At 41.5% G+C, this 14016-nt stretch overlaps 2 protein-coding genes across 4 annotated transcripts in view; one reads left to right on the plus strand and one right to left on the minus strand.

The window, feature by feature from the left end:
• The window catches only part of C1H21orf91 (chromosome 1 C21orf91 homolog), a 91462-nt gene extending 83732 nt beyond the window's left edge, over nt 1-7730 (plus strand). The window contains exon 6 of the mRNA XM_067299684.1: nt 7677-7730. The gene's annotated coding sequence lies outside the window, so the exon portion shown is untranslated. The remainder of the gene's footprint in view (nt 1-7676) is intronic.
• CXADR (CXADR Ig-like cell adhesion molecule) overlaps nt 1-8749 on the minus strand; it is a 38240-nt gene extending 29491 nt beyond the window's left edge. For all 3 annotated transcript variants that reach the window (XM_067299634.1, XM_067299626.1, XM_067299619.1), the window contains exon 1: nt 8642-8749. In XM_067299634.1, coding sequence (XP_067155735.1) covers nt 8642-8684 — 43 coding nt within the window. In that variant the 5' untranslated portion in view covers nt 8685-8749. The remainder of the gene's footprint in view (nt 1-8641) is intronic.
• Nucleotides 8750-14016: the final 5267 nt, after the last annotated feature.

The raw sequence follows: 14016 nt of genomic DNA on the forward strand, positions 1-14016 counted from the left end.
TATGGTTTATAAACTGAATCCACAAATTACTCTTTGATAAGCCCTACAAGAGGGAAGAAAAAAAAACAGAAAAAAAAACCCACTAACAAACCACAAGAAATGGACAGACTAAGCAGACTTCTGCAAAAATATGCTCCCTCAGTCTGGATGTTACTTGTAATAGAAAACTTCTCAGACAGATCAAATGAGTAACTTGCTCGAATTCATGATAAGTTGCATGCTCCAGTCCCAGTTGAAATAAGACAGATTGCACAATTAAGTCACTCCTCCTCCCAAAGTAAAAATTCACAATGGTAGGATTTAAACAGATCTACAAATAATGAAGGTCCTAATCCTGCAAATATATAGCATGAGCTTCATTTCATTCCCAACTGAACTCAGATTAGCTATGCAAGTAAGAACAAAACTAAAAATCATGGGGTAAAGCCTTGCTGACCTTTCACTTTGATTTATTTAGACAAATTTCACTTCTTCCCTTGACATTCCCTTTTGCTTTCAGATTCTCTCCAACACTCTTTTCTTTTTACAGCTATCCCTGGGCTCCCAACTCATACAGCACATTCTTCAAGTTTGTTGCTGAACCCAAAGTCACTAAACAAGTATCCTAGCAACCACAGCAGTTGATGACCTTACTCAATGGGAGCATGCTTATCAAGTTGAGAGAGGGAGCACTTCTACCTCATTGGTGAAGTAAAGGATAGGCTTATTTTGGGGGAAACCAACAAAAAGGGGCAGTGGGTGTTATAACAAAAACTTGTTATTAAGATTAAGCACAGACATACTGTCTAGCCCAACATCTACCGAAGATCACTTAATTTTGAGTTTTAGTGTTTGGTCACATTTAAATGTTCCAGCATGACCTAGCTCAGCCTGCCGTATTAAGGGAGAGACAGTTAAACTAATCTGGAGCTGCCGAGCTCCTGCCTTCTCATCCTCAGTTTTGATTCTGTCCCCTCCCTTACGCCAGTATAACACCGTGAAAAAAGGCAAAAAGTCAGAGCAAAGAGTTAACCTCATTAAAAATTACACAGCACGGGAGGGTTTGTTTTCTTTCCAGATGGAGCTCTCTGAATTGGATAGTCAGCCATGCACAAGGCAAGTGGTAGGAGCACATCGCTAGACACAGAAAAGCTGTCACACTGCAGGAGCCTTGATAAAGCCTTGCTCGTGCTGCTGTGGAATCCCACCCACAGAGAGCAACCTCGTGTTACACCTACACCAGCCAAGCCGCTGCCAGCTCTCAGAGTAAGCAGCGCTGCCCAGCCCCCCCCCCCCCCCCGGCTGCATAGCCACAGAGTGATTTGAATTAACTCATCCAATAGGAAAAAGTCCATGTCAAGAAAGTTTTCTAGTGTATCAGCTGAACAAATTTGTTCAGTAGCTGCACAACATTAGCTCTGGCACAAGGAAGGGAATGAGGAACCCAAAACGATCCCTGGCATTGGGAACAGCCTATACGAACACATGAAGTTACACCAGATGTGATCACATTACATCTGTAATGTGACTAAGCGTAACATGAAGCTGTACCTTCAGACTACACTTAATAGCCATTAAGGAACTATCTAGAAATAGTATTAGCAGAGTAAAAGAAATGGGTTCCAACCATTACAAAGACTTTTCTCAGCCAACTAAGCCAACAAACAGCAGCCCAAATCCTGACCCTACTTACAAATTCATAAAAAAGCCTGCCTCTCCTCCAATGAATCTACATCAACTGCTGGAGTTGGTTTTTGCTCTCAGTCCTGCAAGTTACATTTTTCTAATTACAATCTGATATTTGAAGGCTTACACAATCACTAAGCAAATGAAGTCACATGATACAGTCCCCCCACCCCTGCTAATTTGATGGCAAATGACGAAGGAAACTGAACGAAGCAGCCCTTTTTCATTGTGAACATGTTAGGCATATCTGTCAGTCAATGCATTAGGGAGTTAAATTACAATCAAGCACTTAACTGAGCAGCCATATTATTTTCACTTGAGTAAAGCGGTTTTGGCTCTTCTGAGCTACTGAACAATATTTTCCTAGTATGTGCAAGTTCTGCAGCAATACTGAAAACGATCTTATTCAGTAGTATATGTTTTGGGAAGTTTTTTGTTCATTTTACAAAAAAAAAAAGTGAGCAACACAATGACAGAAAAAAAAAAGTGGTTGCTTGCCTGCTTCTGTTTTTTATGATGTTAAGAAATACCTAGAAAGGAATAAGCTCAAAGAATTACAATAACTGTTGTCCCAAACCAGGAATTCGTTACCCGGTGTGCAACAAGTCAATCCACCAGATAACATAACCACCCCAAATAGCCAGAGTTAACTAGTTATTTAAAATTTGAGAGAGACTTTAAAAATATATACACACTATTCTCATGCCTTAACACAACTGAGACAAGAGGTTCCTTGCTGCTTACCCCCTCCAAAAACAAACAAACAAAATATGCCCAGGATTGGCAAGCACATGATGTTTTAACTACCTATACAATCTCAGTCTGCACAAGTTAACAGTAGTGAATTTAAAAAATCCTCATCCTTCTAAGCATCCAAAGTATTTCTTGTTCAGTAATCTTTTTTTCAACATTCTAAGTGCAAGTTACACCTATAAGGCTAGAAAGATGTACTCATAAATGTCTAGTACATGCCACATCAAATAAAAATGTGGCAGCAAGTGGAACTGAAGAACTTCTAACCATCAAGCACCTTAGATGTTTCTCAACAAGCAGCTAAAGAACAACTGCGTCACTGGTGGGGGGCTCAGGACTGGCTCCAGCCTGCAGGCCCTAAAGCTCCATATCCTGTCTACTCACACTGCAGTTTTCTACTACATGATCTAACAAGCACGTGACATAAAAAAAAAATTAATAATAATCAACAGTTACACACTCCACTCCTAACTGTTTGATGATCCCACTGACTCTCTTATACTAGAGCTGAGGCTCCTTTGATCTCAGTGAGTTGGTTCAGGTAGAAGAACAACTTTACAAACAACTACTAATTCTCTGACTTTGAAACTGGCTTACCATGGAGTCAGATGAATGCCAGCTATAACACAACGTTGGACGTAAACAAGAAAAAAACAAACAAACAAAAAACCCCCCAGTCCTTGAGGTAACATCTAGCTATTCAACTGATTGCCTGATTTAGTGATGCAGTCAGACTCCTCAGCTCAGCTCCCCCCAGGCCAAGGTTATACAGATCTCTCTCTCACGTTGGAAAATACTGATCAAGCAGAATTGGCTTTCCCCTTAACCTTCATTTGCCATCTTCCCATTGCTCATTCCTTGCCCCGTGCCACGATAAGTTGTTCGCACAACTCTTTCTTGTACCAGATTATGGAAACTAATTTAAAAATTAATAAAAAAAGTTTTAAGCAGTCTCAGCTCAGACCCATTCACTGTACACTCCCACAACTAAAGCAGTTGCACAGTAAAGGAAATGACCAGCAAGGATGCAGGGCCTACTCATGTTCAAGCTGCCAATGACTGACACTTAACTCCCATGGCAACAGGCTGAAGTGGCTTTTCTTATAACCATGCCCTGACAGATGCAAACTAGTGAGAAAGAGGAATTCCATAAAATGAAAGAAAAAGAAAAGCCAGCATAAACTAACTGTATACATAGCTAGCAGTGACTAAAACATTGATGCAATTGGTTAGGTTATGCCATTGTTACAAGCCACTGAGCCACACCACACAACTTGTTAAAAGCTCTCTTTATTAAATGCTTGTTTCAAAAAGCATCTAAAAGCTCCATGAAATGAACCAGAAGTTGTAACAAGAGCAAAAAGAGAATCCTGGCCATTAAAAGTACAAACTCACGCAAGCAACAACTGACAACTAAATTAATTAGAATTTACAATGAAACAACAGCCCCAAAAATGAGTTCCTGGTACATAGAGACCTCTGCAGATACTGATTGTGAGGTAGATTTGAAGACGTTTAGAGGAATTTCTTGAAGGATGAATGGACACAAAGACAACACACGTACTCACACAAAAATATATATTTAAAAACAGTGATGGAAGCTAAAACAACCATTTGGGAGTGGTAGTTTCATCTCTAAAATAAGCAGAATCAGCTTTGGAAGAGCCTGTGACAGGCACTGTAAGTGAAACAGGCAGTGTAAGGTTGATGCAACACAGCAGGGGAAGCCAGCAAGGGGAGACAGTGAGAGCAGACCATCCAAATTGACCAGTTAGAGTAATCTTTACAGCAGCATTCTGACTGCATAAAAGATTTTCTGATAAACAGAAGGTTAGGGCAAAATGACTGTAACTCTGTCTCTAGGTTGATGTTATAGGGGTAACTAGTTTAACCCAGCAATTTAAGTCATCTCTCGTTAACATTTTTCATGCTTCTCAAAATGTTAGGATTGTAGGAAACCCAGAAAAGGAGTCCTGAATACCAGATCTCTAGTGTCAATGGACACTTAAGAACTTGAGATTTTCCCCTCCAACTAATTCAAACAGCTGAAGCCTGCAAATTGTTAAAATTACTCCTCAACAGGCATACCAGGGTTAGAAATTGCCAGACTGGGATAAGAATGATCATTTAACTCACACGGTAGTCAAATTTCTCCTAGTTTAAGGTTTTGTGAGATCCTGTTATTCAAAACAAAGAAAAACACATTAACAGATTTAAGTTCTTTTTTATACAAATTCGAAAAAGTGTAATAACCATCAAATGCTCACTTACAATGTCTGCATTAGATTCTGCTCCTGCATGAACTTCGCTAAAAAAATGCTTTTTCAAGTTTTATGAACACCATTTAATGCTACTGCAATAACCACAGACTTTTCCTCAAAATCTATCCAGCTTTATTAATATAAAATCAATTTATTAAAATAAAGTCTCACACACTGTAGAATATCTATATAGTATAAAGGTACCTACTACTACTATTGTGAAAAGCACAAGAGCAGCAACATGAGATGACTATCACTATTGACTAAGGAAATTCCTGCCAAAAGTTATGTTATTTACCTTAAGACTGCATTTCAACTCTTATTCTTAATTTGAGGATGTATGTGCAAAGCATTACCAGTTTGTATAACGTGCCTTCTGAAGGCTATACTGATCACCACTGGCACAACCAATTTTTTCCACCTATACAAAGACTGATACTAATCTGGGTATCCTAACATTTCACGGCAATTGAAAATTTGCACTCTGCCATTACACGCTTTTAAGAATTCAGACATTGGTCACTATCTTATTTTTTAAATCAGCATCACAAGTTAGGCATCTGTATTTATTCTCAGTCTTCTGAGGGTCCACATAAACTTGAATTGCTACAAGTACAATGAAATGTTTTCTTCAGCACCATATAGCCAGGAAAAGCTTATAAACATGTATGCATGGTCACCCTAAAATCATAGCAAACACATGCTCAGTGCCACTGACACTGTGTAACAATATATTAGCTCTTGAGATGACCAAACATTCTGGAAAGCTTAGGATTAATCAAACATACAATAATTTGCACATTCATAAAACCCACCAAAACAATCTGCCAGCACCTGCATCACCACTGAACTTTCCACTTCAAACCAGAATTCTGTATTTCTCTTTGGAAAACAGTTTTTAAAAATAAAATGTCTAAGTGAAATACTTCAAGATCTGAAGAGGTACAACATTTTTATTACCTTATTCCAGGATTTGCCAATAACAGCTATGCAGTACCCATTTAAGTTAAACTGAATTTGCACACTTTGGGAATCCTCAATGACTGCTCATACTTGTCTACAATACATACAACTAGTATTGGTCCTTCAAATGGCCAACAAGTTCTCACTCACCACAGCTTTGGAGAACATTTTTAGATAGTGAAAAACTAGTACAATCACTTTAAGAAGAAATAGCAATCCAGAGGTGACTCCATGCTATTTTAAGTCTGTAAGAGAGAACAGAAGACTCCACTACATCAACCTGTTCTGTGGCCACTTTTCAGAAGCCCTAATGCAAACAGAAACTGGCACAAGTTATTTATCAGCTGTACAGCAACATAATATGACACAGGCAGTCACTAGAATTAATTCATAACTAACTATACTACTATGGGAGAATAGGACTGTTCTCCCCTCGTACCTCTTAAATGCTCAAGGATGAACTTTTCCTTTCCTGCAAGGAAAAGGAAGTTATCAATTTCATTATTTATGGCTGTGAAATTGACCTTAGCAGAGACTTAAACCCCTGAGAAGAGTTTAGGGACAACATAAACCCAAACATTTCCCTGTTTCAACAGATAAAGATACACCCTCAGCAGGCAACTAGGGTATATTTCATACAGATTAGACAAGCCTCCTTCTCTTAAATTTGAATTGAAAAAAAATCAATTATTTTGAATCCTCTACTTTTAATGATCAGGAGACAAGAAAAATTAGGCTTATGGGGGGGCGGGGGGGGGAATGAAACAGTGAAAATGGCGCACACACTGCAAATCCTAAAGTACGATGACAAACTACTCCACTATCATAAACTCAAGTAAGGACTTCAGCAATTAGACAATCCTCCACTGCCAGTGGCTTTCACACAACTGCATGGAGTGCAGATTAGCTTCCTCTAAGGTCTGGTCCATACAGAGAATGCCAGTTACTGAAATCTGTTCCCTCAGTGAAGGAAGCAATGACTGCCTGGAACACAGACCCAGAAACATTAATAACTTAGCCCAATGAAGGAAAAAAGATGAAAAAGCTCAAATGATGTATCAGCTTCTATCATATAGAGACTATTAAACTATTTCCTTCACAGGACTGTGAAGTATGTGCATCTTTCAGGGATCAGTCATTCAAGTAACTGTGCAAAAAGATATTACTAATCAAAACACAAGAAAACTCGTATATGTTATTTTCTTTAGGAAGTTATCCAATTTCAAAGTCAAGTTGAAAGACACCTGTATATTTCAGTAAAGCTAAACTGTAAAGTTTACTTCTGGTTATACCTTGCATCATACTTTAATTATTTCTAGCTTTATACATTGTATCATTTGCTACCCTTACAGTGATCCAGGTCACTCACAGCACATATTCTCAGTACACATTTTGCTAAAGACAAGCTTTGTTTGCAGCATTAGCTAGAAGTGTTTCAACACAAATCTTAATCCCTGGTCCACTCTCCAAATACTAGTAATTAATAGTTTTAACACAGCATATACCTTGTTTTTAACTCTGTTTAGAGGAAAAGAGTAAATACAGAACTACTGCTGATATCCTTTCAAACATACAGAATTTCAATCCCATGAGTAATTTCCCAAAACAGCAGTTACACCAACAATGTCACTGACATTTCAACAGGAAACAAAAAGTGTCCTCCTGACACTACTGATATGCACTTTACTGTAAACCTTAACCTCCTCAGGTGTTTTGTCATCTCCTGTAGTTTCATACAATCTTGAACCAGCTTTAGTTAAAACAATGTTTTTTTAAAAAGTTATTTTTAAGGAATATTAATATGGCACTCCAACTGGGTTCATTACAAAAACATAGCAACACTAAACGTTTGAGATGAAAAAATATCCTTACTTTCTGTTTTTAACATGCAAGGCATGTGTGGGTTTTTTTTTTAGTTTGATATTATGTATTCCTTTGTTTTCCCTCACAAAGAAAAGCAAGCTAGTGTATGTACACTTGATTCAACTACTTTCTTTTCTCCTTCCCTCAAATTCTCTCACTTTCTCTCCACAGATTTCAATCATACTCATCGAATCCAGAACAGATCAGTTGCAACCCAAACAACCCTTTCAAAGCAGGACCAACTTTGAAATTATATTCAATTATTAAATAGATGTTAAACATACACATATTAAAAAAAAAATCTAAGTTTATTTATTCGTTTCACTCGACTTCCATTCGTGGAACTTCCTTGTTCTCTCTTTTGGATTCACTAGCTAAAATACCGTCGCGGCACGTAACTGTCTGCAGAGACGATGCCGTCCCCATCTGAGAAGAGCCGAGCACAGCCACCAGCAGCCTTCTGCTGGTGTGGTTCAGGCGTGACTGAAGTGTCGCCCGCTGCGCGCTCCATAGAAAGCCCTTTACGCAAAGCGGCCGCTGCACAAACGCGAGAGCGGAGCCACTCCAACCCCCACCACTTCCCTCCCCAAAAAGCACGCCAGGAAGAAACACGAAGCCCACAGCAGAACAGGTCGCCTCCAGCCAGCATCGGGGGTCGCCCGGGAGAGAAAGGGCGAGCGGAGGCGCGCACGAAGAGGGAGGCGACCAAACGAAGCAGCGGCGCGAACAAAGCGCAGGTCCGCCCCGGAGCCCCGGCTGGGCGGCGGAGCGGCAGCACCGCACCTTTGTCCGGGAAGGCGCCGCCCCATCAGACCCCCCTCCTCGCGGGCTGCCAGGGGCTCGGCAGCAACGGCCGCCGCAGGACACGGGCTGGGAGGGACGGAGACACCGCTCAGCCCTCCCGCGCCTGCCGCGGACAGCGGCGGCTGGGCTAGCGCGAGAGGCTCCGCGTGGGGCGGGCGCCACCGCCGCTCTCCCCGGCTAGGAGCGGGGCAGGGAGCCGCCCTCCCCCCGCCGCCCTCGCTCCCAGCCCGGCAGAGCCGCCGCCGCCCCCTTCCCTCCACCTGCCCCTCGAGAGCCCCCTACTCCCTCCCACGGGCTGCGGGCTTCGCCCCCGGCGCGTCCCAGCGCCCCACCTGCGCAGCAGAGCAGCACAAGGGCCAGGAGTCGGGGCTCCATGGCGCGGGCACCGCCAACGACACCAACGGCGCTTCCTCGCCGCGACTCGCCGACGGGCGCTTCACCCTGCCCCGCCCCACGCGCACCGCCCAGCAGGTGAATCACCCGTCACTTCCGGCCGGCACTGGCCCCCCGCCAAGGCAGAGCGGGGCAGGCACCAGCCGCGCGCCACGCCCCGCGCGCCCCCTTCCCCCCTGCTCCAACGGCCGCTCCGTGACGCGCCCCCGCCGCCCCAACGGCTCCCGCGGCAGAGCTGCCCGCGTGGGCGGGCGGGGACGGAGACGGCTGCTCACACAAAGCGCCTGGGCAGGGGCGAGCCGCCCTGCCCTGGGGTCCCCGGGCGACCAGCAGCGCACACGCGCCGGCCTTGCCCGCCCCTCGAAGGGGAGGGGGGCACCTGCTTTGTGCTCCCGGTCGCGGCTTCTGTCTCTCCCTCCCCTCTCGCCTGGCCCTGTGCTGGGGCCGTCGTCCTGCCCGTTGGGGCCGCAGGAAACGTCCTGCGTGGCCACACGCCTCGGCAACGGGCCGGGGATGGGGTCGCGGAGCGAGGCAGTGCCTCAGCCAAGGCCGCTCCTACACCATGACCCCGCTGAAGTGTCCGCTCTTGTGCAGGGGTCTGTTCGGGTCCAGGACGTTTCCGACCCGCAACATAGAGCCTCGGGAGCATTGGTAGGGAGAGGGTTTTCCTGGCTTTGCCTTACCACAGCAACACCTGTTTTAGGTGGGGTTAGATAGCACAGCAACTGGTACACTTGAGCCTGGCAAACAATACTAGCTCTGCTATTTTTGCCATGCAGGAGTAGAAACTGGGTGATGTGTTAGCCAAAATGCCCTAAAATATGGATGGGCAGTTAAACTGTGTCTATATCAGCAGAAGTGAAATCTGGGATATTATTAAAAAAAAAACCTGTAGTGTGGACGGGCTGCAGTCATGGTCACAATTACAGAAGAAAGCTATGGCTTCTTTTTACTATTCATGATTTTTGGCTTTTGCTATTACAGAGAACACCAAAAAAAATGTATCTTAATCAGTCCCCATGGCAACACTATTGTAATGTGTTGTGCTTTCCCTATATAGAGCATACGTATTCTGACTGTGAATGATTTGAACTAAAACCAGAAAATAGGACAAAAGGAAGATAAAGGGGTTTGTAAAAGGAAATTATAATCTGAATTTCTTCTATAATATGATGCAGCTGCATGGCACCCAAAACAGCAGTTCCAGCTGATTGCAGAAAAACATGGTTTGTACTCCATGTACAGCAAAACCATCAGTTACGTTTATTGCAAGATACAGCACTCTCTATGAGGTTTATTCTCAAGATAATTCATTGTTCTCTAAGCATTTTTTGCTATGCTTACATTATTACATAGTGATTATATATAGTGCAATAGCAAAGCTGATAACTGACATGTTTCTGTCACTATGGTTTATTCTTGTACAAAAAGGGACAAGTTATATAGGTAGGATGTACTTTATGATGTTCACAGCTCTGTCTGTATTAAGAAAACATCCCCGAAAACAAATACACAAATGCAAAATCTATGTAGTCCAGATCTTGTATTCCACACATTTGAATTTTGGCAGGAATTGCATTAGTTACTTATTTTTCTTTGGCATTTAAAATGGATAAAGTTCAAATGTATTTTTTTCATATGATTATATTCCATGAGTATGGATCCGATGAGAGCTTAAAAGCAGAATCCTTTCTGCTCTTGTTGAAAACATTGGATCAAATGCGCAACTATTCATAAGGGTATTTTCCCAAATACCTAGCTAAAAAGGAGGTGTTATTCCTTTCATTCAGTAGAGGACTCCTAATGATGAAATCTGTAGTGTCTCCATTTCTGCTGGAATAATGAATATATGAATGTGCACTGACATCCTTTAAAATAGTTGGTTACTGTAAATAAAGCTGCAGCTTTTACCTGCCAACTCAGAATCTTTATTTCCTTGATAAGGTTACAGGGTGTAGGGTAAATGCATTGTTATTTTCTATGAAGGTATAGCTAAGTACTGCTTACATTTTGTAAAGACATGACAATTCACAGCACCTGTTAGATTTCCTTTCAATAACAAATTTACCCAATAAGATGCTAGATATTATGTACAAAGCACAGAATTTTAAATCGGGAGTTTTCAAGCATTTTATTAAATGACATGGAACAGAACTATCTTTTCATCCTATGAAAGAAAGAAAATATCATTAATGTAATATTAAGCTAAAGGAACCAGGACCTCAAAGTGGGGAAGTTCAGATTTTGTTTTCATCTGTTGTTTTATATGTGCTGCAGACTTGTGCTTTAAAGGGTAATCGGACTTGAGCATCTTAGGCTGACTGGATTAGGGAGGTTTTCTGCTGTCTATCCACATTTGTCAATCCAGAAATTATACACCATGCAAAGTATAACGAGGCAATCATTACAGAAAGAGAAAATGATTCATGATTAGAATGGAGATCCTCACCCTTCTGTGAAATAAATCCTAGCTAGTAATTAAAAGAAATGCTGTACTACATTTAGGAAACATGAAGTCCATACTTTGTCTAGCCTGGACAGACCTATTCCTGGTCTCATTTAAATCAGTAGCAACACTGATGCAGTAACATTCACGTTCCTGAAAACTGTCCTACGTTAGAAAATTAAGAGTAAGTTAAATACGATGTTTAAATAATGATTATTTTTAAAAAGCAAGAAATCCCTATTTCCCTATTAAAAACATAGTTCAGTCTAATAAGACATAAAGCTAACAGATTTTTTAGAGGATATGATATTATGTAGTTTTTGAGTTGCCTGCACTTCCTGGAAGCTCACATCTGGCCAAAATGAGTGGAAAAAAAAAAAACTGTCAAAATGACCAAAGCCATTCCATTTACAAAGAATAAGGTCAGGTTCAAAACTTTTTAAACAGACAGACTTCTACTAATTCCAGCATTTTGGATCAAGCCTGAAAAAGAATCCAGGGTGAAGGCAGAATCCATTGAGCAAGGAAGAGACAACCACTGTAGCAGAGACCTACAGTTTAGACCTACATTTTGCAAATGTATAGTTGCTTAGGACTTTTCTTCATGGAGAATGCCATCTCATGCTCAGGAATCTAAGATTTAAGTTAAATATAAAAGTTTCATTTCATGTCTTTAATAAAAATCTTAGTATGAGAACCCATACATCAGATAAATTTACAGATATCTTGAAACAAAACAATTATTAATATCAGTGAAATCTTTTAATTTTTTTAATATGTTTCTACACAGAAAAATCACACACACACACACACAAAAAGAAGCAATTTTAAAGTATGTTTAGAAAATTCTGAAGTGGGACAGGTCAGTATATCCAAAACCAAACTTTCATTTTGAAGAAGCCAAATAAAAAGCCTTGCGTATTTCTGCAGCTTCCCTCTACTTTTTCTGAGAGGAAATTATTTGCCAATTTCAACCTGAGTTTGTGAATAATTTTTTCACTGCCCCTGTAACACTTCCTTATCCCCTTGACCTTTCTATATAAATTGAATTACTATTGGTTTGTTTTTTGAGGGGAAGAGTGGAAGACAATCACTTGACATAGGCTTGACCTACAGAAGCCTGGAAATAGAAATTCCCCATCCTTGTATTACAGAGATCTAGAAAGCACACAGCACTGAGAATGTGGTTCTTCTGGTGTCAGGAAAGAAAATGGTAATTTTCTGTTTTCAATAGTATTTTATTTACTGTTTCCATCCTGACCCCTGGAAGACTTGCTATGGCCAGCCACCCAAATTCCTGAAGGAAACCTCTCTAGGGCTATACATTTCCTAATGTGGATAACAACATGTCTCAGGAAGGGAAGAAAAAAACACAGGGGCAAAAAGGAAGATAAAGAGAAGGAGCAAATAGTACTCTTGGAACTTTGGGTTCGAATTTCTACTTGTAGGAGTGAGTCCTTGCCTTTTTTTTCCTGGACATGTTTTCTTGTGGACCAACCGACTGCATCACACATTCAGGCCAGAGCCAGCCCAAGGGAGGGAACAGGGGCATATGGCTGGGAGAGGGGAAAGGAGTAGGAGGGAAAGGACTTTTTCCTTTCAACAGCTTCAGGCAGCAGCTGCTGCTGCTTGTGAATACACCTGGAGGGTGTCAGGTTAAATTGGAGGTGCCACAGTCCTGCTCTTTCCCCAACCCCAGGATTCCCACATCTGCTCTTTGCTGACACTGGAACTCATGACACCAGCTGATAAGTTAGTTCAGGAAGCTGGGCTGGCCAGAGATGAATCCCTTTTGTTTTCAGCCCTCTCAGCTCCCTGAACTGTTTTCCTGCTTATTTGCCTGAGTGCCAGCTGGCATAAAAGAGAGTGCTGGTGGAAGGCAGGGAAAGGAATACCCCAGCTGAGATCAGTTTCAGCTGCTGGGGAACCACATCCCAAGCTACAGGAGGGAAATGTCTAGCTTACACAACCATTTTCTTTTCAAAAGAATTTTCAATAGTGCTTATACAGGTTTATGTGCCCTGATTGGAAGAACAGGCACTTTTGTACAGCTAAGCTTTTTGGCTCTAGCTGTCCTTTTCAGCATTGGTTAAACCAGCTGAGGGCAAATCAGGCTGATATGCTGAAAATAGCTGCTAGAGTCAGGAGATAGTCTATGTTAAGGTCTCCTCAACATGGGGAAGTTGCAGCAAAAGATGTGCAAGGCATATTTACAGAACATTATTTCATAATAATGCTGTGAGTGCAAACTCTAATGTTACATCCCAACCGATAGAGCCAGGAGCACTGGCAAATTCCTGAGGCCAGTGTGTGCCCTGTGTTTCAGCTTCCCATGTAGGAGTGATCTAGCAGGGTGACGCTCCTCCTTTCCTCTCCTTAGCTTCCACATGGAGGGAACCAAAGTAATGTTTTGGAATGGTCACAGATTTGGATGTCTGGGGGAACAGATGATGGGGTTCTGCCTTTTTTAAAAACTTTGGGCTGTTTCCAATTAAGCCTTAATTAGATTGCTACTTTTTTAATAATGATAACAAAATACAATCCATTACTGGGATAAATAAAAAGAAATAATGGAAAAAATAGCCAACAATATCTGGGGTTTAATTAATTAATTCTTAATCCAGGAAATGTTTTTCACAGACTGTCTTGTTCAGAGTTAAAATAACAACTTTCAAATTTAACACCTCAATCAAGCGACGGTTGCTATCAGGGTATAATTCACACCTTGCTACACTCCTATTCAGGCAAGACAGTTTTTAGCAAAGATGTTTTAAGAGGGCAACAACTTACACCTTGGTGTCCCTGTGATATTAAAGTTTAGAAATATAATTTGCCTTAAATAATAATTTTTCACTCAGAGATTTCTTA

The sequence above is a fragment of the Apteryx mantelli genome, chromosome 1 (assembly GCF_036417845.1).
Source record: "Apteryx mantelli isolate bAptMan1 chromosome 1, bAptMan1.hap1, whole genome shotgun sequence".
Classification (NCBI taxonomy): domain Eukaryota; kingdom Metazoa; phylum Chordata; class Aves; order Apterygiformes; family Apterygidae; genus Apteryx; species Apteryx mantelli.